At 42.9% G+C, this 27,649-nt stretch overlaps 1 protein-coding gene across 2 annotated transcripts in view; it reads left to right on the top strand.

Annotated features, from left to right (window-relative positions):
• Positions 1–27,649, top strand: part of HTR2C (5-hydroxytryptamine receptor 2C) — an 81,238-nt gene that overhangs the window by 27,120 nt on the left and 26,469 nt on the right. Inside the window, exon 3 of one of the 2 annotated variants that reach the window (XM_041485174.1) lies at positions 13,980–14,622. In XM_041485174.1, coding sequence (XP_041341108.1) covers positions 14,238–14,622 — 385 coding nt within the window. In that variant the 5' untranslated portion in view covers positions 13,980–14,237. Of the gene's footprint in view, positions 1–13,979; positions 14,623–27,649 lie in introns of those variants that run through there. The other variant, XM_041485173.1, reaches the window with a different exon arrangement.

Here is a 27,649-nt window from a genome sequence, read left to right as displayed (position 1 = left end):
AAAAAAATTCATTTGGTATTAAATAGTAGCAAGTAGGAGCAAGAAGTATTTTAAGTTGTTTACAGGAATTCCTTATAATTGTTAAAAAATAAATTTATGATTAAAATTCAGCCTTGTCCTGTATTTCAGTCATGTCTGTAAAAACAGCTTATTCTGTGTTTTTCCTCTTATATGTTAAGACTCAGATCTGTGAGGGGCTATCTCTGTTTCCCTCTTGGGGGAAGGCAGAACGGAGCATTTGGCTTTGATGTAAGCTCTTGCTTTTCCTTGGTCTTTATTCTTATGTTTTTAAAGAAGTGTATTATTTTAACAAGCAGGCCACCAAAAATATCTCTAGTTCTCAAGGAATAAGCCTTGTTTTTCCAGCTTTTTCCAGCCTGCCCTCCCAGCTGCACTCGTAGCTGTAGCTGTGCAGCCTCTCAGCCCTTCTGGTGCTGGGTGAGAAGGGACCCTGTCCCTGAGCTGTCAGGGTGGGTGGCTTTGTCTCAGCCTCCACAGCAGCAGATCTCTGCTGGCTCTGGAGCTGGGGGCAGGCTCAGGGTGGGGGCTGCAGCCCCTGGGTTCTGAATGAGCCCTGGGCTCCCATTCAGAGCTGGGGCTCGTGTTTCAGGGCTTCTGCTCTGCAACACGAGGATGGTATTGTTGGCAGAGTGAAGCCCTTCTGCATCCAAATGACAACAATAGTGCTTTTATCTGGAAAGCACAAAGTATAATCTACTTCAGTTTTCTAAATGAGTTTAATGCTATAGAAGCATCAAAGAGAAAAACTTTTGTTTGGTATTGTTATGCCTTATGAATCCTCAATGAAGTTACAATCTCTAGGTTTTGGTAGTGGGTTTTTTTGGCTTTCATCCTTGGTTCTGTGCTTGAACAATGTCTGTCCTCCCACACAGCTTTGCTGGGGAAGGGAAAGCAGGATTAAGTTAATGTTTCTTTACTTTCATAGCTCCTCTCTGCCCAGGATGGAGTTGTCTGCAGGTTTTGTGGGGCTCAGGTCCCTGCATTTGGTGAAGTTTCTGTGCCTTAGGTCAGTGTATGCACTGGTGATAATACTTGCAGCATCCCTTGGTCTTCAGCAAATGTAAAGTCTCACAACTTGGCAGTAATGAAAGAGATTTAAGCTAGCATGTCTTAATTTGTGCTTGCCATCAGCTCAAACAGGATCCCCTCGTGTCCCATGCTTATTTTTGATTGATACAAACTGCTGCAAGAGGATTTCTTGGTTTGCTACAGCTGTGCATGGGTGACCTTCTCCAGTGTTTCAGAGATGTTTGGTTTCTAACATCTTCCATCTCAACAGCTCTCACAGCCACACATAAACACTGAGACTGCAGATGGGTCTGAAATGCTCAGTTTTGCTCACAGCTGTAAACTGATATTGCTACCCACTGTGTTTAATGGCTGTGATGCCTTGTGAAGGCTGACCTAGAACAGAGGCTAGATGGAGTTAAAGAGTAAAGAAGGGATTTATTAAAAGGCCTCAATGGATGCACCTTGGACAGCACAAGAGCCCAGCCAGGGCTGCACCCAAGGTGAACCAAAATGGTCACAAAATGCACGAGCGCTCATGGGGTCTCTCACTTTTATAAGTTCTGCTCCATTTGCATATTGCAGTTCACTGTCCAATTACAGCTTTAGCACCTGCAGTCCCATCCTGCTTGTTTTTCTCTCTTCAGTCCATATTGTTTATGCTCTTGGGCCTGAGATTTGAATCATTTGTCCTTGGTCCCCAGCTGGAGCAGGAATTGTTTTGTCTCCCTGCTCTGTGCAGAGAGCTCACCATCCCCTGATGTGAAGCTCTGAAGTACACACTGAAGCAGCACAGAATCTGAAAAATAGAAAAGCTAAGACCTGAGGCATCAACTACTTGCCTGATCCATCCCTGAGGTTTTAACAGCTTATATGGTGCTCCCCACTTTGGTGAACATGTGTGCCTTCATCCAGTCCTCCTTTCTGGTGCAATGATGGCTGTTCCCAGGTTTTGGAAGTTCTCTGGAATAATGCTCATGTGTCTGTTTTGGCAGATCTTGCTCTCTTTGAAGCTCTTGTGTTGTGCAGTAGCACATCACCACCCGCAGTTTTTGGTATGCACCACTTGATGATGATCTTGCCCAAAGGGGTTTTCCATCACAGAACATCATCCTGTTTTGTGTCAGTGTCTGTACTGAGCTCCTTGGCTTTCTAACAGCTCAGACTTGCAGAACAAAGTGCTTGAGTAAGATACTATTTTTAAGTACATTGAGAGGTCTGTTATAATTTGGAGCAGAGCATTCTGCCTGGGGCAATCTCATGGAAGCTTTAACTCTGCAATTGGAATCCTGGCATGTGTCACACAATTTTCTGCATTAAGGTTCAGTTGTTGCTGTAGCCCTGTGTGGGCTCCTGCATCCCACCTTCTTCAGCCTTAAGGAAGGGACACATCTCAAAGAGTGAATTTGTTTTCACTCCTGGGATTTCCTGAGACAGTTCACTAAAGGCCCTGCAAGCTACAGGCAGAGATCAAAGCCATGCACCTCGCACATCAGCCACGTGCTGGTCCAGAGATTTGTCCTCTCCGTTGTTAAGGAGGCAGCAAGGAGTGGTGGCAGCAGGGTGTTGTGCCCTGTCCCCTGGACTGAAGGGCACAATTTCAGCCCCACAAACTGATTCCCAGCATCAACAGGCTGGGACATGCTCCTGTTGCCTGTGTGGATGAAGCTGATTTCAGCCTCACTGAGTAGTTACTACTTCTGTTTGGGCTGCTTTAGCTTGATAAAACTGGGATCTGAAAAAAGTGTTTGCTACTTTTTTGCTCTTTATACCCAAATCTCTGAGGGTCAGGTGTGTGCAGGAGAAAAACATTGCCAGTGTAATTTTTTAATGACATTATGATATTTGTTAGGTTACCAGCACAGGGAAGTATTTTATTGCCTGCTAATTAATGGAAGTAGCATAATTGTTTCCTTTTTAGACTATTACTATTTATCAAAGTGTGTTTGTAAAGGTTACATTGCCTGTTGTAGAGCTGCTTAAAATATTGTTACTTTAGATATTCCCATGATCATTTGTTTGTATTGGTAGTGGTTTTGGAAAATGAAAATGTAGGATACAATTTACTGACACAGAACTCAAGAGGTGTTTGTGTTATTGCACAAATATACCCCAGCCCTATTTCTGCACCTGTTCCAAGCTGGCTGATACAGGGGACGAGACCTCCCTTTGTCTGTGCAGCAAATGGAAAAAAAAATGGTAGCAATACAGGAATCAGGGCTTTGGGCTTTTGCTTCTTGGCTTTCCTGTTTGCTGCTGGATCAACAGGTCAGTGTAATTAATTAACCCAGCCTGCAGGGAAGTTGTATCTATTTGTCACAAGGCGTGTGTGCACCGGGCATCCCAAACTCCCCTTGGTGCAGCACGGGCAGAGCTGAGCCCCAGACACAGCCTGGCTGGGGCGTGTGATCCTCACCCCCACACTGACCAGACAGGTAATTAATGGGCTCAGTGCCCAGAGAGATTTCTCTGCTGCTGATTCCCTGGCTCTCCAGCCTCATTTGATGTCTCTCTGTGCAGTGCTTGCTGTGTGCTGTAGTTGTACTTCTGAACTAAAGCAGTTTCTGTCTCAAACTGTTCCAGTGTTTGAACTTTGGCAAGAAAGGGACACACTCCTTGCTCAAAGACTTCAGATGTTGCCTCCAAACACACTTTTCCTGCACTCACTGGATGCAGCAAAACTCTCATTCACTTATAATCAATAGTGCCAGCACCCAAATTATTTTGGTTTCTGGTGATAGTGAATTTGTTGGAGATCAGAAGCCAGGAATGATGGACTTGCCCCAGTGCTTCTGATGGAGTATTTCCCTCGTGTGAAAGGCTTGCTGTTTCCAGAGGAACAGAAGTGTTTCTCTTTCAAACCTTCTTTCAGTGTGTGTGGATGTGTGTTGTTTTTCTCCACTTGACAATTGGTGGTTTGTCACTTCCTCAACTCTGAGCTGTTCACAGAGATATTACATTGCTGACAAAGTGGAAGCAATTTAGTAATCACTTACAAGAGAAAATCGACACCATTAGAGTTCAGCTGTCTTTGTTTCAGCCATTAAAATGCAGACACTACCTGATTCATATATAAATTGCTACGATAGTTTCACTATCTTTCCTCTGTGGGGTTGAATAAGAGTGTATTTGGTGCCCCCCCTTTGATACAGCCGTGCTGGTGTGGCCCCTGGAAGGAGAGCCTGGTCCCCTGGCACCATTGCTTACCTGGGGACAGCTCCCCTTGGGTGCCTGACCCCACACAGCAGCACCCACTGCCTGTCTGGAAAGCACTGCTGGTGCACCTGGGAGATTTCACCCACATTTCAGGTAAATGTAGGAAGAATATTCCTTTTAAAAAGGAAGTGGCTGCTTTGGACCCTGTTTGAATTTCTAAATGCAAGTTTCCCTTCTTAGACTGTCACTGAGACTAGAGGTTGTCTTTTACATTTCTTTGTTAGCCTTTAACCTTCATATTTTCTCTGTTGTTCTGTTGCTGAATTTGTCTGCAGCTTCTCTCCTATTTCATGTTCTTCTCCGTGGCCATAACCATCTTGTTAAATGCAGCCAAGCACCTGCCCTTTTCAGCACCTCAGGACTGCTCCCTCTGCTGCAGCTTCAGCACACCTCAGCTGGGACAGAATCCAAATTGTACAAAATCCTTCTTCCATGTGTACACTCATACAGAAAAGCAGCTTAATCCAAATTACATCAGCTTTTACAGGCCTCCTTTGCCTTCCACGATGTGCTGGAAAATGAAGTATTTTCAATTATGTTTTGTCTCCTTCACTTCATTTTCCCTGACTCATATATTGATGTCAGAGATGACAGTTTGTGTCAGTGCAATTTGCTCCCATGGAAATGCCTCCTGCACACATGCGCCCGACTCCTCGCTCCTCTGCTTACATAATTTGGGAGCTGTCAGAGCCCTACCCCAACATTGCCCATCTGTCTATTCTCTCAAAGTTAATGAGCCTTTTTCTTCCTGCTCCAGGCATATTACACACCCTGACTTATTCATAGATGATGTCTATTAAAATTGTCAAATGCTTTGAAAATTTAATTATTTCCCTAAATAAAGAGTCTGCTTCTAATCACATTGAGGATGTTTCAACACAATTGGCCTGTTTTCTAGTGCAAATCAAGAGTGACTATGCTGAGCTCCGTCTGGCCCCCCGGGCGTTGTCATTTAATTGAAAATACTTGTGATTTACTATAGTGTAAGAGCTCAGAGATGTCCCCTAGCTTGGGCTGTGAGCAGCATCACAATGCAGAATTTATCTGGAATAAGGCGTCCAGATTAAAGTGGCCTCTTATGGCATAAAACAGTCAATGTGTGATGGGGGTGGGGGCAGGTATTTGTTTGCTTTTGGAGTGATGGAGCACACAGAAATCCCTTGCTTGGTATATCTATAGCTTGGATTATATTTGACTCTTTCATGTCCTCCTTGTACCTGCATATGGCTCAGATGCTGAAGTAATTATCTTTGTTTCCAACTGATAAACTCAGAGTTTACAGCCAAATTATTTTAGTTTTTCATGGCTTGTGTTATCATATTTCATTATTATTTGATTTGTTCATCCCTCAGTCGTTCTGATTTTCCTGTGTTACATACCAACCTTTACTGATGTGAGTGCTGAATCTTGGTTTTGAATTATCAATGTATTTAGTTCTCAAAGTAAATGTTTTGGTTAGGTAGCATTAATAAAACAAACAAACAAACAAAAAAAACACCCCAATTTACTATCAAGATCAGACCTTACCAACCTCAACAGACACCTTACTTCCAGACTAGCATTTGTTTTTCCAATCTAATCCATTTTCATCTCCTTTGCAACCAATACTGTGGCAGCTTCACAATTGCTCTGTTCATCTTGTTCTCTGGAGTTTACATAATAACTTCCCTGGTGACACCATATCAAATGGTTTAATGAAGTGTGAGTTAGAGACACTGCCTTTTTTATTATTATTATTTTTTAATTTTATTTTCCTAAAGAATGGAGTGTTACAGAACAGATGAACAAAATCCCAAGACAGCAAGCCAAGACTTAAAATGTACATCTGGAAAACTCATGTTGCCTTTCACAGCACTTTCCACACATTTTTGTGTCTCAAATTTTCCTTTTAAATCTGTTCTGAATTTTTGCCTGGTTAAGGTCAAACTAAGAATGTTATAATTGTGTGGACAATTTTCTATCTTTAAATGAAGACCAGTTGCTGTAACTGCTTCAGTCTTATGTTCTTTGTCCTTTTCCTGTTTTTGTTTTTGTTTTTTTTTTTTTAATACCAGTTTTTAGGAGTTTTATTTTCTACCTACTTTTATCATTAGAGTTTCCCTTACTACAGATTTATCAGGATATCCAGTTATATATATAATATACTTACATCAGAAAAGTGTTGGCTTTTTGAATTTATACTGTCAGCCATTCCCTTTTGGGTCCGTATGGGTCAGTTTCCCAAGAGAAAAAAAAAGAAAAGGAAAATAAAAGGGAAACCCCCCCCATGAGTAGCTACATTTTCTATGTAATTATTGTATCAACTGTTGCTATGCATGAGATAAAGATAAGTCAATTAACTTATGAATGTTTCAATAATCCTTTCTCTGACACTGCACAGGTATGTGAAAACACATATTTAATTAAGCTATTACAGTAAATGCCCTAAGCCATTTGTCAGTTCATTAGGCACACTTTTTATTACGCTTTGAGCTTTGTTTTCCTTTTCCTTGGCTTATTTGATGCTGTAATTTATTCTTTTAAAGACATTTGGACAGCAATGACAACAGGAGAGGCACTCTGTAACCTATATTAAGAATGCACCACCGCAGCAGGGAGGAGACCTCTGTTAAAAAATCACTCCCTGAGCCTTGAATTAGGGAGATGTGCAGGCTGAGGGGCTCACTGGGAAAACAGATTTGGGGAGAAGCTGTTTGAGCTGTGTGACCCCCACGGGAGCAGCCCCGTGCTGGGGATGGACCAGGCTGTGCAGGGGCACCAGGGCTCAGTGTCTGAGCTCAGGGCCACATGCAAAGGAAAAGGGGAGATTTTCCTCTGGATCTCATGTGGGATGAGCTGCAGGGTGAGCACCACGTCACAGCATCAGAAATTTGTGTTCACTGGAAAATGAGAGGTCCTGCGGTGTGGTTTCAGAGGGCACGGAGAGCTGGAATGAAAAGAAAGCTCAGAGAGAAACATCAAGGGATTTCTTGCTTGATTAAGAAATGTGACTTACTAAGTAAAGAGTGAGTCAGCAGCGCTCCCGGAGCAGGGGTGGGTGTGCTCAGTGTGTGCCAGGCTGTGACTCACAGCTGCTCACCTGCTCCTGGCCACGCTGCTGCTGCTCTCTGTTCCATGCACAGTCATTAAAGAATGCCAGCCCCAGTGGTGCTGGGTGTGATATTTCCCCTAAAACACGAATTTAATGTAAATCACTTGATGGTTATTTTTTATTTAGAGGCATGTACCTATTTAGGCGTGTTTTGCTGTGGTTGCACTTACAGCTATGAAGTTATTCAACCACACATGGGATAGAGCACTGTACACCAGAAACTGCTGAAAATTGTGGAGTCTTCTGATTTTTAAGTCGGCCTGGCTTTAAAACTTGCAAAAAAAAAGTTAGCTAAAGAAAGGTAAGCAAGTGTTTTTGTTGTTTTGGTTTATTATGTTTCATTTTGGGTAAGTGCTCACTTGCAGACTTCAATGATGTAAACAAAGAGCTGCCATGCATAACATTTGAGAGAAGAAAAATTTGTTTTCTAGAGAGAAAGAAAGTTTAGAAAGAGTAAGAAAATGTTTAACAGCAGTTTACTACAAGAACCTGGAAAAGCTGAGCATAAAAAAGCTAGCACACAGGATTTTTCCACCAATGTCACGCTTGATGTTTGCCATGTTGTGCAGCTGAATTAAAAGGGACAGAGAGAAAGTCACTGCAGTGGAGGCAGAAGCCAGGTCCTTTCAACCACAAGAGCTGCCTTGGGAATCCTGGGGACTCTCAAAGCTCCATGGGCCAAGGACCAAACACCCACAATACTGGTGCATTAAGGGTATAAAAGTTTGGCAGAAGATAAATGCCCCTTGTGTTCCAGCTGGTCCTCAGAAATTCGAGGCAGGACTCAAATTCAGGTTATAGCCAATTCAGACTATGGGGCTGGTTAAGCTCAGTAAGAACTTCCAGGAGCACAGCTGTACAAATAGTGCAGTTACCAGTCCAGGAATGTGGGTTTGATTGCATTCAATAGGACTTTGCATGATCCAGATTCATGAATAATGTGATTTATTGAAGCAACAGGAAAGCAGGGTCAGGACTGCCATGATAAATGCACTTACTGCAGAGAGTTAATATGTGCTTCGAATTTCAGCCACTGGGGACATGTGTATTAAAAAAAAAAAAAAAGGAAATAAAAAACCAGAGAGGCAGGTTGGAATTATATCTACCCATAGAAAATATGAACAACTAGGGTATAATCATTCCAAGAAGTTAGAACAGTGTGTGATGAGATTCAGATTTATTCTGTTGTGGTGTTTCTGCATGTCTGAGCCAAGAGAGCAAGTTTATCATTGCAGGGAGTGGCAGAGTATCTACATCTTCTTGTGAGGTTCCCAGGTGCTCTTCCACAAAGGGAAAATAAAAAAGGATGCTGGTCTTAAAGCCAGAAGGTAGATTAAGATCTCTCTGTGTTTATATTGCCTTGAAATGTCTGGAGAAGAAATTAATGCCTTTCTGACTCAGTGTGAGGGAAGATACAGAGAGGGAAATTGATGCTATTTGCTTTTGGACAGAATGGTAGTGATTCATTATTATGACCCTACAAAATATCACTGCTTGAGCTCGTATCTGAGAAAATCCGTTTTCCTCTTGGTGTGAAAAAATGAAGTACTCTTTTTTTTTTAATTTGCAAATAATTAAATAGTTATTTTCTTTGTCAGAATTAAAAAAAGACTGGTAAAAAGCTTTGGAGAGGTTTCCCTAAGGTTTTATTAAGTGGTTTTTTACACTGATTTATCTCCAATATCTATTGGGAAAAATTCCAGAATTTCTTGCAAAACAGAAGAGGATGTATCAAATTCTTCCTTTGGAAAGAAAATCTCTAAACAAAGAGCTAATAATATATTCCCAAGTTCAAGAGTAGCTCAGGAAAACAGTCAAATTAGGCATAACCATTTCTCTGGATTGCAACTTCAATTAACTTTGCAGTGGGCATCTACAGAATAATCATTGGGGTTTGACTTTTCCTTCCCCGCTGCAGTGACTGTGAAAACACTGTCTCTGTGTTGGCAGTGGAGGCATTGCTTTCAAAAGAAAGGAGATTTCCTGATGCTGCCAAGTGACTAGAATGAGTTGGAGCTTTCCAAAACTGCCACTTTTCAGAGGATGCAGGATCCTCAGACACACGTGGCCTGAGCAGGTGGGGAAGGTGAGGAGCTGGCTCTGGCGTGCGCCTCTCTCTGCTGTGAGCTGGGGCAGCTGTGGGGCCCTGGATCCCACACCAGGCACACTGGATTTGTTTTCCCTTTGTTTCATAGCTCTGTTTTCCCAGCTGGCCACACACTTTTATTTCTGGCCTTGGGGAAACTGAAGGGAAGAAGATGTGCTGGTGTGATCCTGAGCTTGAGCAGCAGGGACAAGCACAGGGGCTGTATCCAAGGGTAGGAGCTGAAAGCATCCCCATGCTGGACAGCTTTGCTCAGAAGCACAATTCTGATCCAATTATAGAATAATTTAACCTGAAAGGGACTTTTTGAAGGTCTCTAGTCCAACTTCAAGGTGCTCAAGGAAGAATTGACTTCCAGGTTAGATGGGGGTTGTATCCCAGCTGTGTTCTGAGCTCCTGCAAGGATGGAGATCCCACAGTCTCTGTGTCCCACTTGTCTGACCACCTGCACTGAGATTTATCTCTTTTTTTTTCCTACTTCATACACAATTTCCTTAGATCTGTCACTGTCACAATTGCTTCTTGTTTTGCTGCCCAGCTTTTGGAATTCTCCTGTTTCCTCTGGAAGTACCAGCAGGTAGATGCAGGCAGCAAAGACATCCCTGTTCAGAGCTTTTTCTCTGTATTTAATATGCTTCCTCCCACATCACCCTGGTCATCTCCATTGGACTTGCAGCATTCTCACACACTGTTTAAAAATAGAACTGCACAGAAATAGGGATGTTTCCTAGTGCTGCTACAGAAAGGAGAAAGATGAGTTCCAACTGCCCAAAATATAGAATTCTCTTAATATAAAGATATGACTTTATTGAACCTCTGAAAGGAAAATGGCCCTTTGCAAGTTTGCCATGAAAATCTGTATTTTAATGCAACCTTCTGTTCCAAAAAAAAGTGAAAATTAAATTGGCAATGGATTAAAAAAAAAATAATAAAGATGCAAATAGCCAGAAATGCAGGGTTTAGAGTGAAGAATGGAGCCTTAAATCTGCCTTCCTGAACATAAATTGTGTATTCTATTATATAATTTAAAATTATTTGCCATTTTGAAAAGGGCTTCATGGAGCTATAAAAATTTATGTCATCTGACTATCTGGCTCAGATGGTTGTGAACTATCTACAACTGTTTTCCTGTCAAAAATTGCAGTACTTACAGTTCAGTTTAGTTGACTTCAGATTTATTTTTCCCTGATGTAGGTCTACCATCAAAATCAAGGCTGAAGGAAAAACTTTTTATTTAAAAATGTTTGTTCTTTATCACCTTGTTGGCTTTCATCTGGTAACTGGGGAGACATGAATGTGACTTGGAGACCTGGACACTGCCAATAGTTTGGGAGGAAAAAAATCTCTCTTGTGTATGGCCTTTGTACCCGTGATGCCATTGGATGTTTTTGGGTTTTATTGTGGGGTGGGAATTGCTGAAAGCCATCACTTTTGATCATTAAGTACTTCTGGGATTTTTTTACAGCAAGACTCACCATGAATTAATGTATTACCTCAGTCTGCCTGAAACTCAGGTTGGTTTTTAGGGCTAAGCTGACAACCCTTGATTTTTTACCCAATTTCAGACGCACGGTGCTAACATCCAGAGGTTCCCTCAGTGAACCACGAGGGCTCAGGAGCTCTGCAGAGTGTCCAGGAGAGCAGGATCCTGCCTGGGGGCTGGGGAACATCTCCACTCTCAGCAGGCAGCTGTCTCTCTCCAGGAAAAAGTGCTCTGAGCTTTGAAGGGTAAAATGACGAAAGATGAATGCATTTAATTCAAAGGAAAAAATAATTGTGTTTATTCCAAGAAAGGTTTGGGTTTTTTCCTTTTAGCAAGTGTAATGGTGGTAAATAGTCCCAAAGGCATGTGGGTCCCCCCTCAGTGCCCCACCAGTACCAGCTATTAACCATTGTAGCTTCTGTTTCACTCCAACTTAGCCTTCTGGAATATCCAAAAACTACAGCACACCAACCTCTGCTTTAAATAATTCATGTGTTTCTTGATAGACAAAAATCCTTTCCTACCTTCAGTTTATTTTAAACAGGAGTTAAAGAGTGAAAGGAAAGAATGTGCCAAAAGAAATCATTATTTTACTTCATCAAAAAGCAAGAGTGGCATAGAAAAGAATTTGGCTTTGCTGAATGTTTAAATTATAATTTTAAGGACTGTCAGTAGTAGATTGAACTGGAATTGATGATTGACCACAAAATTCAGTATGTGTACTTTGATGTTAGCTATTGGGAAAAAAATCTGTGATGGGCCCATGTTTCAATTTAAAATTGTGGAGATGGTTCTTAAATAAATGCAGAATCCATGAATAAATTGTGAATTATTTTTCTGGTACAGTGGTGTGCTTAGAAGACTGTAGCTGAAGGAATTAGTCACAAAGTTTTACCTTGAGGAGACTGAGGGATGCAGTGAAAAGGAAAACTGATGACTTCAAGCCAGGATCTGTGTAAAATAATAACAAGAATATTAGCAAAGCAGTAGAACAGTTAATTCTGAAGGTGGAGCCCAGGCTTGAGTATTTCTGTAATCAAATTCCCACATGATTTTTCAAACTGAATATGTAAAATGCAAGAGAGAGTGACTCTACTCACCATTTCAATATACAGACCTGAGCAGTGATAAAAATAGACACTTGTAATTCAGAAGCCTTATCTCAGAGTTGTTTTTTGTGGTGTGTCTTTGTTTGGGGGTTGTTGGTTTGTTTTCATGATCTAGAGTTAAATCATGTCCTGTCTATGATCCTTTGGCTGCCCAGTGTCTCCTTCAGTGTGGAAAGATGATTTGGAAAAATTGTCATCACAGCTTTGAATTAAAAGCTGTGCTTTGAAAAAAATATTCTGAAGTTATTTAGAAACTTTCTAGAGACCTTTCTTTTTGTTTTTGAGACCAGCTAAGTTGGGGAAAAAAAATGGTCCAGTGACCACTTGTTCATTCATCTGCATGTGCAGCTGCAAAATTATTTTCTGTGCTGTGCAAAACTTCTTCCTAAATATGAGGTTTAGAGACCCTCTGGGAGTAATTAACTACAATGCAGAAGCAAATCTGGGTTCATTGTATAAACTGCTCATTTAAGAAATATTTTTGTGCACAAAGCCCATTAACAAGGTTCCAAAACCTTCATGAATGTTAAAAACTTAATTATAGGATTCTGAGCACTTCCTATTTGAAAGAAATCTAATGTAATCTCATGAATTACATCTAGCTTTTGATACCTGGATTGCTGTGTCAGACGTGTGCCACAGTGCATTCAGCAGCTAAAATCTGGCTTTTATTTTGTTATTTGTTTAACAGTGATAGAACAGCTCTTTTCCTGTGGGCTGCACAGAAAGTTGAGGATGTGCTCATCCTTGAATGAAGCTGCCTGCTGTTGATTTTACTCTGCTTCCTGGTCCCCTTCCATACCCCTGCTTGACTAAGTGCTTTCCTCCTGTGCTCCCAGCCCTGTGCTGCATGTGCCTGTCAGGAGCTTCACCCCAGTGCAAGGAAGTGCAAAGCAAAGCTGCTGCTTCTCATCAGCTGTACAGGACTGGCAGTCAGAATTACTGAGTTGATTTAACCAGGACTGGGAGTACATGCCCTTAGCTTCAGTGGCTGCAGCCTGAAGTCAGGAGTACATTTAATTTACCAAATTAACCCAATGCACGAGGCTGAAGGACCTCAGAAGCAGCAGCATAATGCTCTCTGGCTGGTGTTACATGGGCAGTCAGGGGTGGTAATCAGCCTTGCCTTCACTGTCAGCTCCTTTTCGAGGCAGCACAAATCATGTGAGATGCTGTGAGGAAATCTGACTCCACTGTGTGTGGGATGAGGCTGTTGGGACAGTAGCCCTGAGCAGCAGGGTTAGGCTTGCTGGCCTGGCTGTGTGCTCATGATCAGCAGGAAACAGTGGCACAGAAACAGATGCAAAGCAGAAATGGGTGCTCAGCTTTTATGAAAGTTTGTCCTTTCTTTTCTCTTAACTCTTTGTTGTCTGTTCCAGAAGGATCATACAATGTTGCCTAATAATGTTGCATCTTATCCACCATTCATTTCCCAACAGAAACTGAACTACAGTATTTGTTATTGTAGGAGAGTTAATCATTAAGATCCAAAGGTTTTTCCAACACCTTCGTTTTACCTCAGAATATGTAAAATATATCCAAACCCTTCCATTTAAGGTGATGGATTACCCTGTGCTTGGCTGTGCTATCTGGATTGGTTGGAATTTTGGGCAATTACTATTTTACACAGCAGCAGAGTATCTGTGAAGTGGATATCAATTGAAACATATTTTGCTCTTCAGACTTGCTTTTGCAGGTTTCACAAAACATTTAATTAGTGATAATCAGCTTTTAACCAGCCAGCCAGAGCACACTGATGTGATTCCCTGCCTCTCTCCCCCATGATTGTAGGCATAGTCTGTACCCTTCAGATAAATAGCTTGCAGTCTGGGGAATGTCCTAGCCAGCAGGAAGGGGAAGAATACAGATGTCTGTTGCATGGGAATAAAGAAGGTGTTGTGTTTACTGTGGTTTCAGTGAAGAATATCCCTTTCCTTTACTTTTCAGAATGGTGAACTTGGAAACCAGCTGGAGATTGCAAAGTCTCCTTTGCCTTGAGGCTGGTGGTCAATGGTCATCCTCTACCACACCCATGGAAAGCAGAAGAGCTCCACTCTAACTTCTGTAAGGTCTCCTTCACTATGGAAGATCAAATGATTTTCTGGCTCAGGTTTTGTGATGTTCGGCATCTGCCTTGGACCTGGAGTTTGGAAAAGGGATCGTCCCTGAGGCACGGCTAAGAGACAGAGCAACCAGCCCCAGACAATGAGCACTTTAAGTAGCACTGGAATATTGCTCAGCTTAACAACAGTGTCTGTTACACTGGATTTTAGTTTGCATGGTGGTCTGATGGCTTGGTCCTTAAGCAGCAATTTGACTCTGAACCAGAGTTTGCCTACATCTGATCCTCTCAACACCTCTGAGAAGGGCGAAGTCTCTCGGATGTCCGTGAGGGAGAAGAATTGGCCGGCCCTCCTGATCCTGGTTGTCATCCTGCTGACCATTGGGGGGAACATATTGGTAATTATGGCTGTGTCCTTGGAGAAGAAGTTGCAGAATGCCACAAACTTCTTCCTGATGTCGCTGGCAGTAGCAGACATGCTGGTGGGTATCCTGGTCATGCCCGTGTCGCTCATTGCAGTCCTGTACGGTAAGTGCCTTCCCTCCTAGTTTGAATATTTGCTTTTGCAGGGGGTCCCCGAGGCTGCAGCAGCCTGCTGTGTCTGATTTTCCCTGTGCTGGTGGCTTGGGGAGTGTCAGTGTGCCCTTGGTCGTGGCTCAGTGCTGAGGCTCGTGCTCTGCAGGGTGTTCACAGTGCCAGGAGTGACCTGTGGATAATGTCACACTGGGGGTTCTTACTGCTGGGGCCACCAGGACAGTCTGAGACAGCGAGCCAGCTTTTACCTTGGGTTGGATTGCCCCAAAACTGAGCTAGGACACAAAAGCTCAGAGAAAAGCTGAGGAGAGTTCTCATTGTTCATGAGCTACCCAGGTGTAAGCCGTGTCAGGATCTGTCCTTGAGCTCCCACTGCTAGGATCAGCGGGATTTGAGCAAAAATGCAGATCAGAAAGGAGGTTTGCACGAGTAGATCTGCCATCCAGATAAAAGCCTTTACTCCTGGCATTTGTACCTCAGCTTGCCTTGTGCCCTTCAGGGGGTCATTGTGCCTCTCCGTGCCTCAGTTTCCCTGTCTCTAACCTGAGAGTGTGCTGTTTTAAAGCAGCCAGAGGCCTGCCTGTACAGGTGTGAGCGTTTATCTCTCCCCACGTCAGGGTCAGTGTGTTTGCAATGCAATGGGGCCTCGCTCCTGCACTCGGGTGTGAGCACTTCAAAGAAGTAAAATATCAAACACATCTAACTTTCATCTGGCTCAGACTCCAGATCCCTTTGTTCAGTGTGGTGCTAGGAGTCTCCATCCCTGGTATTTCAAAGGAGTATTTTGTTCTCCTCTGTATCTCTTACCATTATGTTTGTATACTCTTGTATCAATTTTATAATCTGTGTATTTCATAGATAAAACTTTAAAATTTTGAAGCCTGTTTTTAGATTTTCTTAGAAAGGTATTGCAATATTGATATTTCTTGGAAACAAATAATGCTGTTTACTTACAAATTTGATTAGAAATTGGTTTACTGTCCTATAAAGTAAAATGTAGGGATATTTATCTGACTTCTTCACTTGCCTAAATGAGTAAGTCTGGCAGAGATTAATTTCTAAAACACATTGATCAAGCATACATCATTCCAAAGCTTATATAACTTGTCTACAGTGAATTAAATCAATGTGTGATTTAGGTACAGGCCTAGCTATGGGGATCTTGTGCACAAAGATTTTTTATTTTGAACTGTCAGAATAGTTCCATCTCTAAATCTTGTGTGTATTACAACATGTGTATTTTATTTTTAGCATTTTACTCCAGCTCCCTGGAGCTTGAAAGGGAGCATATAAATACTGAATTATGTGACAGACCTGCGCTTGCATAAATTCTGTGTTAGCCAGTGACTCTAAAAAGGTGAATTTATGGAAGTGGTCTTCCTACATCCATACTTTCAAGGTCTTTGGAAACTAATAGAAATGGATTTTCTGTTCTGCCTAGAAAATGATTACTTAAGGTAGTTTAAAGGTGTAAAGCATGCCACCCTTTTAGTAGCAAGGAAATATCACTGATTTCAAGAGGCATTGTAATTATCCTCTTTTTTTTTTGCCAGAGAACCAGCATTGGCTGTTGATAGCCCAAATATTTCTCCACAGACAAACTGTGCAATGTAGATTTTTTTTGGCAAAAATCATAATTTCATGGAAGATTTGTGGAAATACTGTGAGGAATGAGGAGGCTGCTGGGGCAGTGCTGGGTGCTGGACCAAAGCATGTTGCCTCCAGGCTTTGTGAGGAGAGGAGGAGGAGGAAAAGTTCCATTTGGGGAAAAACAAGCCTCAGAGGAACTTGTGGATTGATCTCAGTAGGACCCCAGTGAAATAATTTTTTTAATACTATTTAAGCTACAAAATGTGGAAGTAAGGAGGGGGAAAATGTTCTTATATCACCAGAATTCTTGTGAGAATAACGTGGGTGCACGGCCATGGACTGAGCAGGGTGAGGGTTACTGCTTGGAAACACCACTGTGAATGTTCAGTCACTTTTACTCTGTATGTTTTACCTTTTTCATTCCATACAGTCTACACAATCTTACTCTGGGCTGTTTCAAAGGCTGCCACGTGCTGTACTGAGAAGTGTATGCAGCACATCTCTTCCAGATTTGTAGAAGTCACTTTTAATTTATGTAATCAGAAAGGAACCTTAAAAAAAAAAACATATAACTAATATAGGAGTGAAGAAATTGCTTTCAAGTTTCCACATCAGCTCTCTCAGCCCCAAAGATAAATTCTAGTTGACAGAGTAACTAATTTCAGAGTAGGCTCATTTCCTTACTTTTGGCTAATAAGGTAAATGAAGTAGATTTCACTTCAAGCATAACCAGAAAATTGAATAGACACCCTCCACAAATACTTCTGGTTTTTGGTGGTTTTCTTAATTAAAAGAAGGGAAAATCAAGTTTCAAATTAATTCAAGAATCTTATTATAAAGGAAAGGACAGCAGGATGCAGCATGATGGATTTTTCACCAATTAATCAGGGCTTGGATATATTTATCAATTAGTCTTAAGTGTCTTACAGTAATCGATGGGTTGCATTTGACAACTGAGAACATTTTCCCTGGCATGCAGCTCCTAAAGAAGTAAGCAAATTAGTCTGCTAATTAATAAGCATGTATTGGGGAGGGTAAATGAGAAATGTACACAGCGTTTCATCTCAATGAAGAAATGCCTGGTTAATTAAAAATACTGGTATTTTATAAGACTATTGATAAGGCATCAGGTATCTCACACATGATGGAGCTTCAGAGGGCAGGTGGAGGTTGTGTCCTCACCTCTGAGCACCCAGGGACAAGCAGCAGTGGGTTTACATCCTGTCATGTGTTTCTGAGCAGGAAAGAGAGGGCTGGTGGAGGAGCACAAGAGAATCTCCTCAGCTGATCTGAGCTGCAGAGGATATTGAGCTTTCTGGGTCTTGCAGAAGGTTCACAGCTGCCAACACAAGTTTCCAGCGTGTGGGCAAGGAGTGGCCAGCAGACCCCTGAGTACCCCCAGTGCAGGCTCTCCCTTCCCTTTGTGGCCGAGGCAGCTTCCAGGGGGATGGTGTTGGATGCAGCATTTGTCAGCCCCAGCTGGCAGAGCAGATTTACACCCACAGCATTGTTATTATTGATAATTACCATCATTATGGTGTGGTGACAGAGATGTGCTGAGCACTTGGGCACACTTTGATGCTGGTTTCCCTGCAGAGGGGGAGCAGTGCAGCTCAGCTCTTTGGTGTGACATTCAGGTATCTGGAAATGATCAGGCTTTTTAAACACCATATCAAGCCATGGGCTTAAATGCATCTTGACTACACCGAGTTCCAGCTGACAGTTGCATTGCTTTCAGAAATTATTATTTATTCCTGTTAGCTTTAGATCTGTAATGTTTCAGTTTGTGCTAAGTAACCCCTACATTTTATTCTTCTGCTGGGGTGTGAGTGAATGGAAACTCCTACACTGCTTGCACTATCTGTGTCATAAATTCAGAGAGGGGATTATTTTTTTTCTCTCCAATGACACCTTGTACCTGGGGTGTGTGCATTGAAATTTATATCCAACAGCAAATGTGAGTTTATCTTTGCTATCAGTAGCATCCATAGGCTGCTGCACTCTGTGCTCACCCAGCAGCATTTATTCTCTTTTCAAGTCCTAAGCTTTCCTGTCCCTCAGCTAACCTAAATAATTCTGTGAAATCTGAAATCCTACTACATCATTATTTACCCTCTTTCCAGATTATTAGATTCATAGGAAACTTTAGCAGAGATATTGAGTGTCCTGCTACTGAATTTTCTCCACATGAGCAACAGCCTGTTTACCTGATGTGACAAATGGGATTAAGTTCTGGTGTATCTGTGTTGCTGTTGGGGAAGAAAGCTCTGTATGATGTGCCCTGAATCCATAGAATAGCTTCTTTTTTGCTACCCAAGGTTTAAATTGTGCTTAGAGTGAGAGGAGGGGGGAATACTAAATGATACTCTCTGTATCTCATTGAATATGGGTCCCTGGTTGTAAAATATCTTGAGGCAGCTAAATGTTAACTTGCAGGATTTTTCAGAGCCTCTGAAAATGTGGCACCCTGTTGCTGTTCATTTGGGGGTCCCCAGGGACCCCCTAAGCTGAGTGTTGGCTGGCAGCAGCAGGCAGGCAAGGAGACTCCACACGGCTTCTGAGGGTGCTGATTGATGAGGGTTTTTTGGGGGTCCCACCCCCGGGAGCAGCATGGTTACTGAGGGAGAAGGGGAAAGGGGGAGAGCCTAGGGGAGAGAAGGGCCAAGAGAGAGCCTGGTCTCCCCTGCACAGCTTAACAGGGAGATTCAAGGTGGGCACAGAATAAACTTGGGCCAGTGGGATTGCAGATACATGATCCTTCAGGGGAGGATCACAGCTTGGAATAAACCGTACATTTTGGAGGGGTGAGACAGAGCATAGCATTTAACTAGAATGCAACACCACAGCACCCTGTGATGATTCTCTGCTGGAAACAGCACTAGGAACCTGCACAGCTCTGGCTTGCACTGCTGGAAAACTGATGGCTTCTGGTCAAGGGAGAGCCAAAGGCTGAAGGGCTGAAATCAGCACAAGAGCTCAGCACTGGAGAGGGTGATGATACCTGTCAAGTGGAGGGAGTGCCACTCCACACCCTTTCTCAGCAGTGATTTAATCTATTAAACCTATATTTTCATCACCCTCTTCAAAAACGTTTGGCTCAGAGCTTTTAATTGTCACAGTGAAAGCTGGATTTGCTCCACACACATAAATTTCCTCTTAATTTCATTTTTGATTTTGTCTGAGATTATCTACACTTTATATCTGGCTTTTTATCTAGTTTATTTAATTTTTTTGGGGTTTTTTTTTATACTTTTAATGTTGGACAATAAAGACTGGAAACCAGATGAGTGAGGAAAGTGTCATTATCTGAGGAGTACAAAGCACTTTGAAGGAAGGACCACAGAGTTTCATGGTACTTTAAAGTCATCTTCTCACTAGTCTTATTAAAGCAGAATTGTTTTCAAAAATTGTCAGAGCAATTTAACTTATTGTAGCCTTTTGTTATTCTTTCTCATTATTTTGATGTGTGTGTTTTAGTGATGTCTTGTCTGAAAATCTCCTCAAGGTTTTTATATGCTTCTGTTATGAAAGATGAGAAGCAAAAGTTGATATTTGGAGAATGACACCAATATCAGATGGATGCAGTCATTTGGACTTGATATATGTATATGTATATACATTTTTTTTTTTTGTCCTAACTGATGAAATTTCACTTACTCATCCATGCAGCAGCCCCATCCCCAGGACTTTTTTGACAGCCAGGCTGTGTGTGGCTCGAGTGCAATATTCTCCTTTGAGATAAATACTTCATATGAAATTAGCAAATTAACTTGAATGTTTTCTACTCTTTTCCATTTATTTCCTTTTGTCTCCGTTTCAATGAAAAATCTAGACATTCTTCTATAGGCATGTTGCAGTTTTACAGTAGTTATGCTAAAACCCCCAAACCCAGCTTGTTAGCCCTGATGGTGTGTTGAGGGCTGACCAGGAGTGAAGAGGAGGCAGAAATGGAGTAAAACCATTATGCAGTTTATGTGGGCACAGGTACCCCACGATACAGACAGTGCTGAAAGCAGTTTTTATTTTCAGTGAAGTAAAATATAACCAGTAACACTTGCACTGATTGCTCCTCTTGTCTGGGAATATTGATTTAACTGAAGTGCCTTCCTCATACACACCTTTCTAATGCCTGTGGAAGTTTTGGTCCTCACCAGGCTGAGAAAGATGCAAAAGTGAGCAGCCCATAAAACTGGAGAAGGGTGATCTCCATCTCCTCCATGAGGAGCTGCAGCTGTGCTGTGTAAAACAAAACACAGCACTGATGGTGAGGTTCTGCTCTGGGAAGGGCACAGGGAAAATTTCCCTGATCAGGCTTATGTCTTGGCTTGCTTTCTGCTGAATTCCTCCTTTTGGGAATGGATTTTGGTTACAAGACTTGCAAACAATCTAGCAGTCCATAAATAAATCACATAAATTCAGGAAAGCAAGTCAGGGAAGTCTCTGCTGTCTGCAAACTGTTGTCAATTTGGAGGTTTATTTTACTTATGTTAAAGTATTAAATGGATTTGTACTTGTCTTTTGAATAGTGTCTCTACATTTGGGTAGAGCAAGAAGAGCTACAGAGTGTACTTGGATCTTCTGGAAAGCAGTTTTTCTTCATTTCTAGCACCTGCAGGTGTTAGATCTGTCTGTCTTCTGGTAGATTAAATTATAGCACTGTTCAGCACTTGACCTGCCATCACTTCTTTGGGCAGATGGTCATGTACTTATTGGTAACTGAGCTGTTTTTTCTCCTTGTGCTGCACCTGTACAGACAGATTTAGAAAGATTGTCACTTTTAATGTAATAAAAACCAGCCCCATAAAAATTCAGATTTTAGTAAAACCTTGGCTTGAATTGCAAATTCCTCCTGAAAAGTTCCATGGAGACCTGGCATAAGTCTTCTGTATGGATGGTATGGATGCTCTTTTCCTCCCTCAGGAGGAGTCTGTCCTTCCCTTAGCAGGCCTCTGTGCTGCTGGTAAATTTGCAGTGTTATGGTAAGCAGGATGTGACCAGCAGAATACACATCTGAGAGGAGCAGGCAGCGCCCCAGGGGTCACTGAGCGCATCCTCAGAGCCCTGTGCCCCGCCAGGAGGGACAGCCAGGCAGCCCCTGCTGTCAGCAAGTCCCCAGGTTTGTCTGGCAGCATGGATTGAGGCTTTCCCGCACCCCATGTGAGAGTGCAGCCACCCCAAACCCTGCCCAGGCTCTTTGCTGTGTGCAGGGTGTAGGGGCCAAAGCCAGAGCAAGTGTTTGTGGCTACAAACACTTCTCCTGGGTGCAGCCAGCTGCAATTATCCCCTGGCCTCTGGGATGTTTTGGAATCTTGCCTGCACTGCTGTGTGTTAGCTGAGGCAGCGTGAGTCACCTGGGGTTAATAACCAATAATAATAATAATAAAATTAATAATAATAAAAGGTGCACGTGTCCCTCCTGGCCTCTCAGCAAAAGCTTTGTCGCATCCTGTCCTGCCCAGCTCTGGGCAGGAAGGTCATGTTCCACAAGGTGTTCTGCTCTGCACCTTCCTTCTGGGAATGGATGCTGTTATTCCTCCTTAGATGCTCTGGAAGCCTCTGCCCTCCCCAGGGCAGCCCCTGCAGCTGCTCTGCTGCAGCTCCTGGGAGCCTGGGCTCTGGTTTGCCATGTGGTGCCTTGTGGGAAAGTGGGAAATTAGGGGCTCTCCCTGGCTACTGCTCTGGAGGCATCCCGAGGAGCATGTCATGGCAAATAAAGCTGTTGAGAGTGCTTTTGTCTAATGGCACTTTTGATTGAGGCTGTGGGAGTGTATCCCTGTCTGCAGCACTTCTCCTGGGAAGCTGGAAGAGGAATGGGGTTGTTCTCGTTGCTGGTGAAGTACTTTGCAGCATGTGGAGCCCAAGTCCCCATTCTGCCAGCTTTGTGGTGATCTGTTGCAAAAAATTAAAACTTTAGCCAGTAGCACCATAATCACTGGGGTGTATCAGACTATATTTTAAACCATAACTAGAATTTCTGTCTTGAAAATATGTATTCTTTAATATAACTCCCTTCTCACAAAAATCTGGTAACTTTCACATTTATTCTAATGCTGAATGAAAATGAATTTCCTGTAACACTTTTGGGAAGCTCAAATTCTATCCAGTGTGTCCAAACAGCAGAAGCCACTCCAGGGCCATGGAGCTGCAGTTTGCTGGTGTGAGCCATGAGCTGGGCAGCTGCCTGGAGCCTGTGGGGAACAGGAGCTGCTTTCTGTGGTCAGCAAGCACGTTCCCCAAGGAAAGGGCTCAGTGTGTCCCCCTGACAGTGGTGCCAGCAGCTCTGCCTGAGCTCCCAGGGTGCCCCATCTCACACAGGAGCTGTTCCCTGCAGCTTCTTGCCCGTTGCTCAGGGCCATTGGCATGTGGCAAGCCTTTTCTTGTTTCCAGGAGGAAAGCAGAAGACTCCTTGCCTTAGGTCTCTGATCTTGCTTCCTCTGCTGCTGAGCTCTGGATGATGCAGCTGAGGGCTTGTGGTGCAAAGATAATTTTTGGAATAAATCAATGCCAGCTTCAGAGAATTTCAATGGCACCTTGCTTACTGCTGTGGGTAGGGCCTGGCAGTCTTGTGCCAGGTCCTTGTGACTCATTTGAGCTCAGCCATTATCCACATTTTGGAGCATTAGTTTACAGGACTCTGAAGACCAAATTCTGCTGTCAGATAAAAAGGCAGAGCAGTTGCTATTTAATTTTTTTTACCACCTGCCTCTTTCTTGTTATTTCTTCACCCTGTGCCACCTGTATATCATCCAGCTCTGACTTTGGCTGGCTTTTTGGAAGAGACAGAGATATTCTTTACTATCCCCTCTGTGTCTGTTCCTGTTGACAAGAGGATCTTGTCAATCCGCCAGCATTAGGAGAAAACATGAGAGAATAATAAACATTCCACATTTGTAAACATGCTTTTTTTGCTCTCCAAACCCCTTGCTGTTAAGCAAGCAGCTCCTTTGCCTGCTGTGGGTTAATGGGACTTTTAGCCTGTGATCTGCCAGGGATGAGGCTACTGCCCATGGAGCTCAGGCTGCTCAGCCCAGCACAGATGAGCAGAGCACAAGCACTTCCAGCAGCCTCTGTTTCTGGTAGCTTCCATCGTGAGAGAAGCTTGGAGAAGATTGCCGTGGAGAAGATTGCATGGCTGCTCTCTGTTGGCTGCAATAAAATGTACAGATTTCACACCCTTTGAGTCACATTGTGTTAGATTTGGATAAACAACAGCCCTCCAGAGAGGTGCAGAGATCCCAAAGGCTCCAGGTGTGCCCTCCATCACATTCCACATCAGGGAACGAGGGCTGTGCCAGCATCCCAGCCTGGCACTGAGCAGGTCAGGCGTGTGTGAGCCACAGCCTTGGCACGTGGCAGCACTGCCAGACTGGGAGCTCATCCTGGCCTTTTCCAGGAAAATCTGTAGCCCAGATTTTCACAGCTTGCCAAGGGATACTGCAGACTCAATGTTTGCCCCAGGGGTCTGACAGGTTTTCTCACAGACAGAGGTTCTTGCAGAAAGATCTGAACAAAAGCAGATATTCTGACCTGCATGGGAGCATGAGACCTGATTTCTGAGATTTGAAAGGACATGTCCAGTGCTTTCTTTTTTTCCTCCATAAATATGGAAAAATGAAAACCAGGAATGCTACAAAACACCTTAGATTTTATTTTCTAGATGGATTGCTCCTCTGTTTTGCTCAGTGACATCAGGCTACAGGCAAATAACTGTAAGCATAAGGGACCTGGGGAATGGTTTCCTAAAAATTCCATGAGGGGAGATTCTGACTATGCTAAAGCCAGTGGGAACGTTGGCAGGACATGCAGAGAGGCTAGGACTTCTGCCAGAGCAATTTTCTGTCTCCTCCAACCTCTTTACTCTCTTCCTGCCTGCTCATGACCGCAGCTCTTGGCATGACTGCAGCAGCATCCCTCAGCTAGGAGGGTCTGAGATGTTTTGCTGCTCTGCACTGAGTCTGAGGAAATCTCTTCTGCCACTGCAATGCAGCTCCTTTCATGCCACTGCTGTTCCTTGGGGTTCAGCACCATCACCCAGAGCACGAGGCACTCTCCTGTTGGAGCTTTACGGAACAAACAGCTATGAGAAATGAGCTGGCATTTGTCCCGCTGAGGTGACCCAGAGCTGCACAGTGTGGAACATTCAGCTCAGTGCTGAAATGTCTCCTGGTCTGTGCAGGGCCTGATTCTAAAGTGTGTTTTTGTGGGCAGCCACATTTGTTTAATGTGGTTTGGCATGAAACACTTCTTTATCTTAGTTTGGTGAGGCTGGCTCTCCCTAAGACACTTGTGTTTTGCTTTTCCTGCTGCGAAAGGAGTGAACTCCTCTCTTCTGGGTTGGCTGGGATTGTTGAGGGTTTTTTGTTAATTTCATTGGTTTTGATTAGAAGCCAAAAATATTTAAAATATAAAGGAAGTAAACTCACCTTAGAAAAATATTGTGCTGAGCTACATAATTCATATAAGAAATAGCAATCACAAAGATCACAAGGAGAGTTTCCTGATCCCACAGGAATGCAGGATTGAAAAGAACTTTCTGACTTCTTGTGTCCTTGTTTGCTACCAAGCATCATTAAGACACTGAGCTGCTGCAGTCTTATCTTCCGTTTTCCAGAGCCTCTTTCCTTCCAGCTGCCTTCTTTTGGCAAGTTGAGGACAAAAATATGTGTGTTGTAGTGTGTAGCAACAGAAAGCCAGGACAAATCTCTGAGCAACTTATTATGAAATCAAAACCCTTAACTTTCTTGCAAGAAGCAGTTCTTAAATAGAAAATCCTAACACTGCAGCGTGAAAAAAACAGAGCCTCCATTCACCTTGGTACTTCCTCAGAGGCAAAAGAGCTTTGAAACTCTCCTTCAAAAGCTGATAAACTGGGCTGCTTTCCCTTTTCAGATTTATCCAGTGAAACCTGTTCCAGAATCTCCTCTCTCACAGCTCTGGAAGGGTCTGAGATGTTCAGAATTCACCTCAAGGTCATGTCTGCACGGTGTGAGGCTGGGTGTGAAGCAAAGCCAGGAGCCCAGTGGCAGTGAGAGCAGCAGAGCAGGTTGGCTAAAGCCTCCACGGGCTCTTGCTAAGTGGGGGCAGGATTTTTTCAGCACTCCCTGCTCCACAGCCCACTGGAGGTGTGGCGTCACCCCAAAACAGACCATGGAAGCAGTTCTAGGTAAGCACAAGCCACATAAACTATCACCCAGGCATCTCAGGGTGCTTCCTTGGACGCTGCCTCTACAAATGTGGAGAAGAAACTGGCAGAGTCCACTTTTGCCCTGCCTGAAGGGAAATGTTAAAATACTTCAGATTATTTCAGTGGAGTAAATCCTATTATACTTGTTGAACATATGGCCTTATATTTTTCTAGTTTACCCACAGCTCATGTGTTGCATCCAATCAGGGAACTATTTTTCATATGTTAGACAGCAAATTGGATGGGTCTGTCTTGTTTGCTTGGTGAAATTGAGAATTGCCCAACCAAAATAAATCTTTTATGTGCAAGAATGACTCATTTGAATCATTTTGAATTGCACTCATGTAAATGTTTTTATTTAATGCAAATAAAGTTTTAGATCCAATTATAGTTTTTATTTCATCCTTTTGCTCAAAACTTTTGGAAGATTCAACAGGTATTAAAACTCACAGGAGTGTAAAGTCCCCAAAATCTGCAGTGTGTATAGTTACATTTCTGTTTTATATATCTCTGTTTTACTGATGTCAATTTAAATACAGCAGGAGTTTTAATGCTGTCAGTGCAATCTTCTCATGCCCAATTTGCTTCTAGATCAGTGAAGCTAAATGTGCTTTAAAATGCATGAATCTTTATTTACTTTTTATTACAATAGCCTGTTAGATCCAGTAGTAGTTTTGTAAGTGCATTGCCTCATTGTAATTAACTTTTATGAGTTTAGTTGAAAAGAAATATAAACTCCCATGCTTTGTAGCAAACCAGAAATTGATACAAGATAATGAGAAAACCTGAAATGTTATGTGTAAAAAGGACTCTAATGATAAATGGTTCAATGGTTCAAGCAGTAAATTTGGTGCTTCATAAAGGCGCCAGGCAGATCATGGAGATACCAAATAAAATGAAGACAGGTTATGTGTTTCCCACAGACAGATTTAGTCTCATCTGTGAGGAAGAACAGCACCAGCTCCAGGCACAGGAGCCATGTGAGACACACCCAGAATTCTCCTTGGGTGTGTTTCATCCCCATTCTTAAAATTTTAAAATCAAGGGAAAGGATTTTACTAGAACTGCCAACAGTTTACCAAGATTGAGTTAATTTTAGTCTGTGTCGTTGTACACACAGATTGACCTGTCTGTTCCTCATCTGGAGAAAGACCCAGTTAAATGTTCACTGCCTCCCCAGCCCCAAGAGCCTGGGGTCCCAGCAGTGCCCAGCAGCCCATGGGCAAGGGAGCTGCCTGCACCTGACTCCTCTTAATCCTTACTCTAACATTAGTTAAGTGAGAAATAAAATATTCCTCACTTGAAGCATCATATTTGTGACCCAGATTTTAACACACAGCTGTGATCATGGGTGAGCTGTGACAGAGGAGTGCATCTCAACGGCTTCAGCCACTCTGCCCATCCTGAACACCCCATATCAAAAGTTTTTGCTTTTACTTCTGCTTTCTCTTACCCACAAGCTCCTTGTATTCCTTCCTAGAAGCTAAATCTAGCAACACTTCCATGCACCAAATATCTGGGACATATTATCTCATGCTGAGAACTTGCTCTCAGCAGAGCAAAATTGGGCTGAGGAAATAGTCAGTAGGATGTGTTTCTCCACACTTGTCAAAGAGCAGCCACACTTTCCAGGAATGGTCCTATCTGCTGTAAAGATTAACAAATGGCTTCATTTCCCTGGCTGCACCTGCAGACAGCAGGAACTTGAGGGAAAAACCCAGAACCCCTGGCTGGTCAGCTGTGTTTGTGTGCTCTGTCTGGGCTTCACATGGAACAGCTCTTTCATCCTTGTTCAGCCTCTGTTCTGTGTTTACAGAATCATTCTGGTTGGGAAAGCCCTCTGGGATCATCAAATCAAACCATAAACCTGCCACAACCAGGGGCACCAGCACACCCTGTCCCTGAGCACCACATCCTCCTGTCTCTGAGCTCTGACAGGGACAGTGACTCCACCACTTCCCTGGGCAGACTTTTGCAATGCTCAACCACCCTTTCAGTGAAGAATTTTTTTTGTAATATCCAGTCAAAACCTCCCATGGCACAACTTGAGGCTGTTTCATCACTCAGGAAATTTGTTGTTGGATGTAGATGGATGCCTCATCTGCATTTTGCTGTTTGGTGTATTTGTGTACATTCTAACATATTTGGTGCCTTTGCTGTATTATATTATGGGAAGCACTGTGTGAAAATAAGTAAGATTTATTTTTAGTGCATGGTAACTTTATGTGATGAATACAATAATATCAT

Source organism: Pyrgilauda ruficollis, unplaced genomic scaffold (assembly GCF_017590135.1).
Source record: "Pyrgilauda ruficollis isolate IOZ18807 unplaced genomic scaffold, ASM1759013v1 scaffold7, whole genome shotgun sequence".
In the NCBI taxonomy this organism is placed as follows: domain Eukaryota; kingdom Metazoa; phylum Chordata; class Aves; order Passeriformes; family Passeridae; genus Pyrgilauda; species Pyrgilauda ruficollis.
The sequence above is the reverse complement of the archived record's forward strand: the minus strand, read 5'-3'. Positions and strand labels throughout refer to the sequence as shown.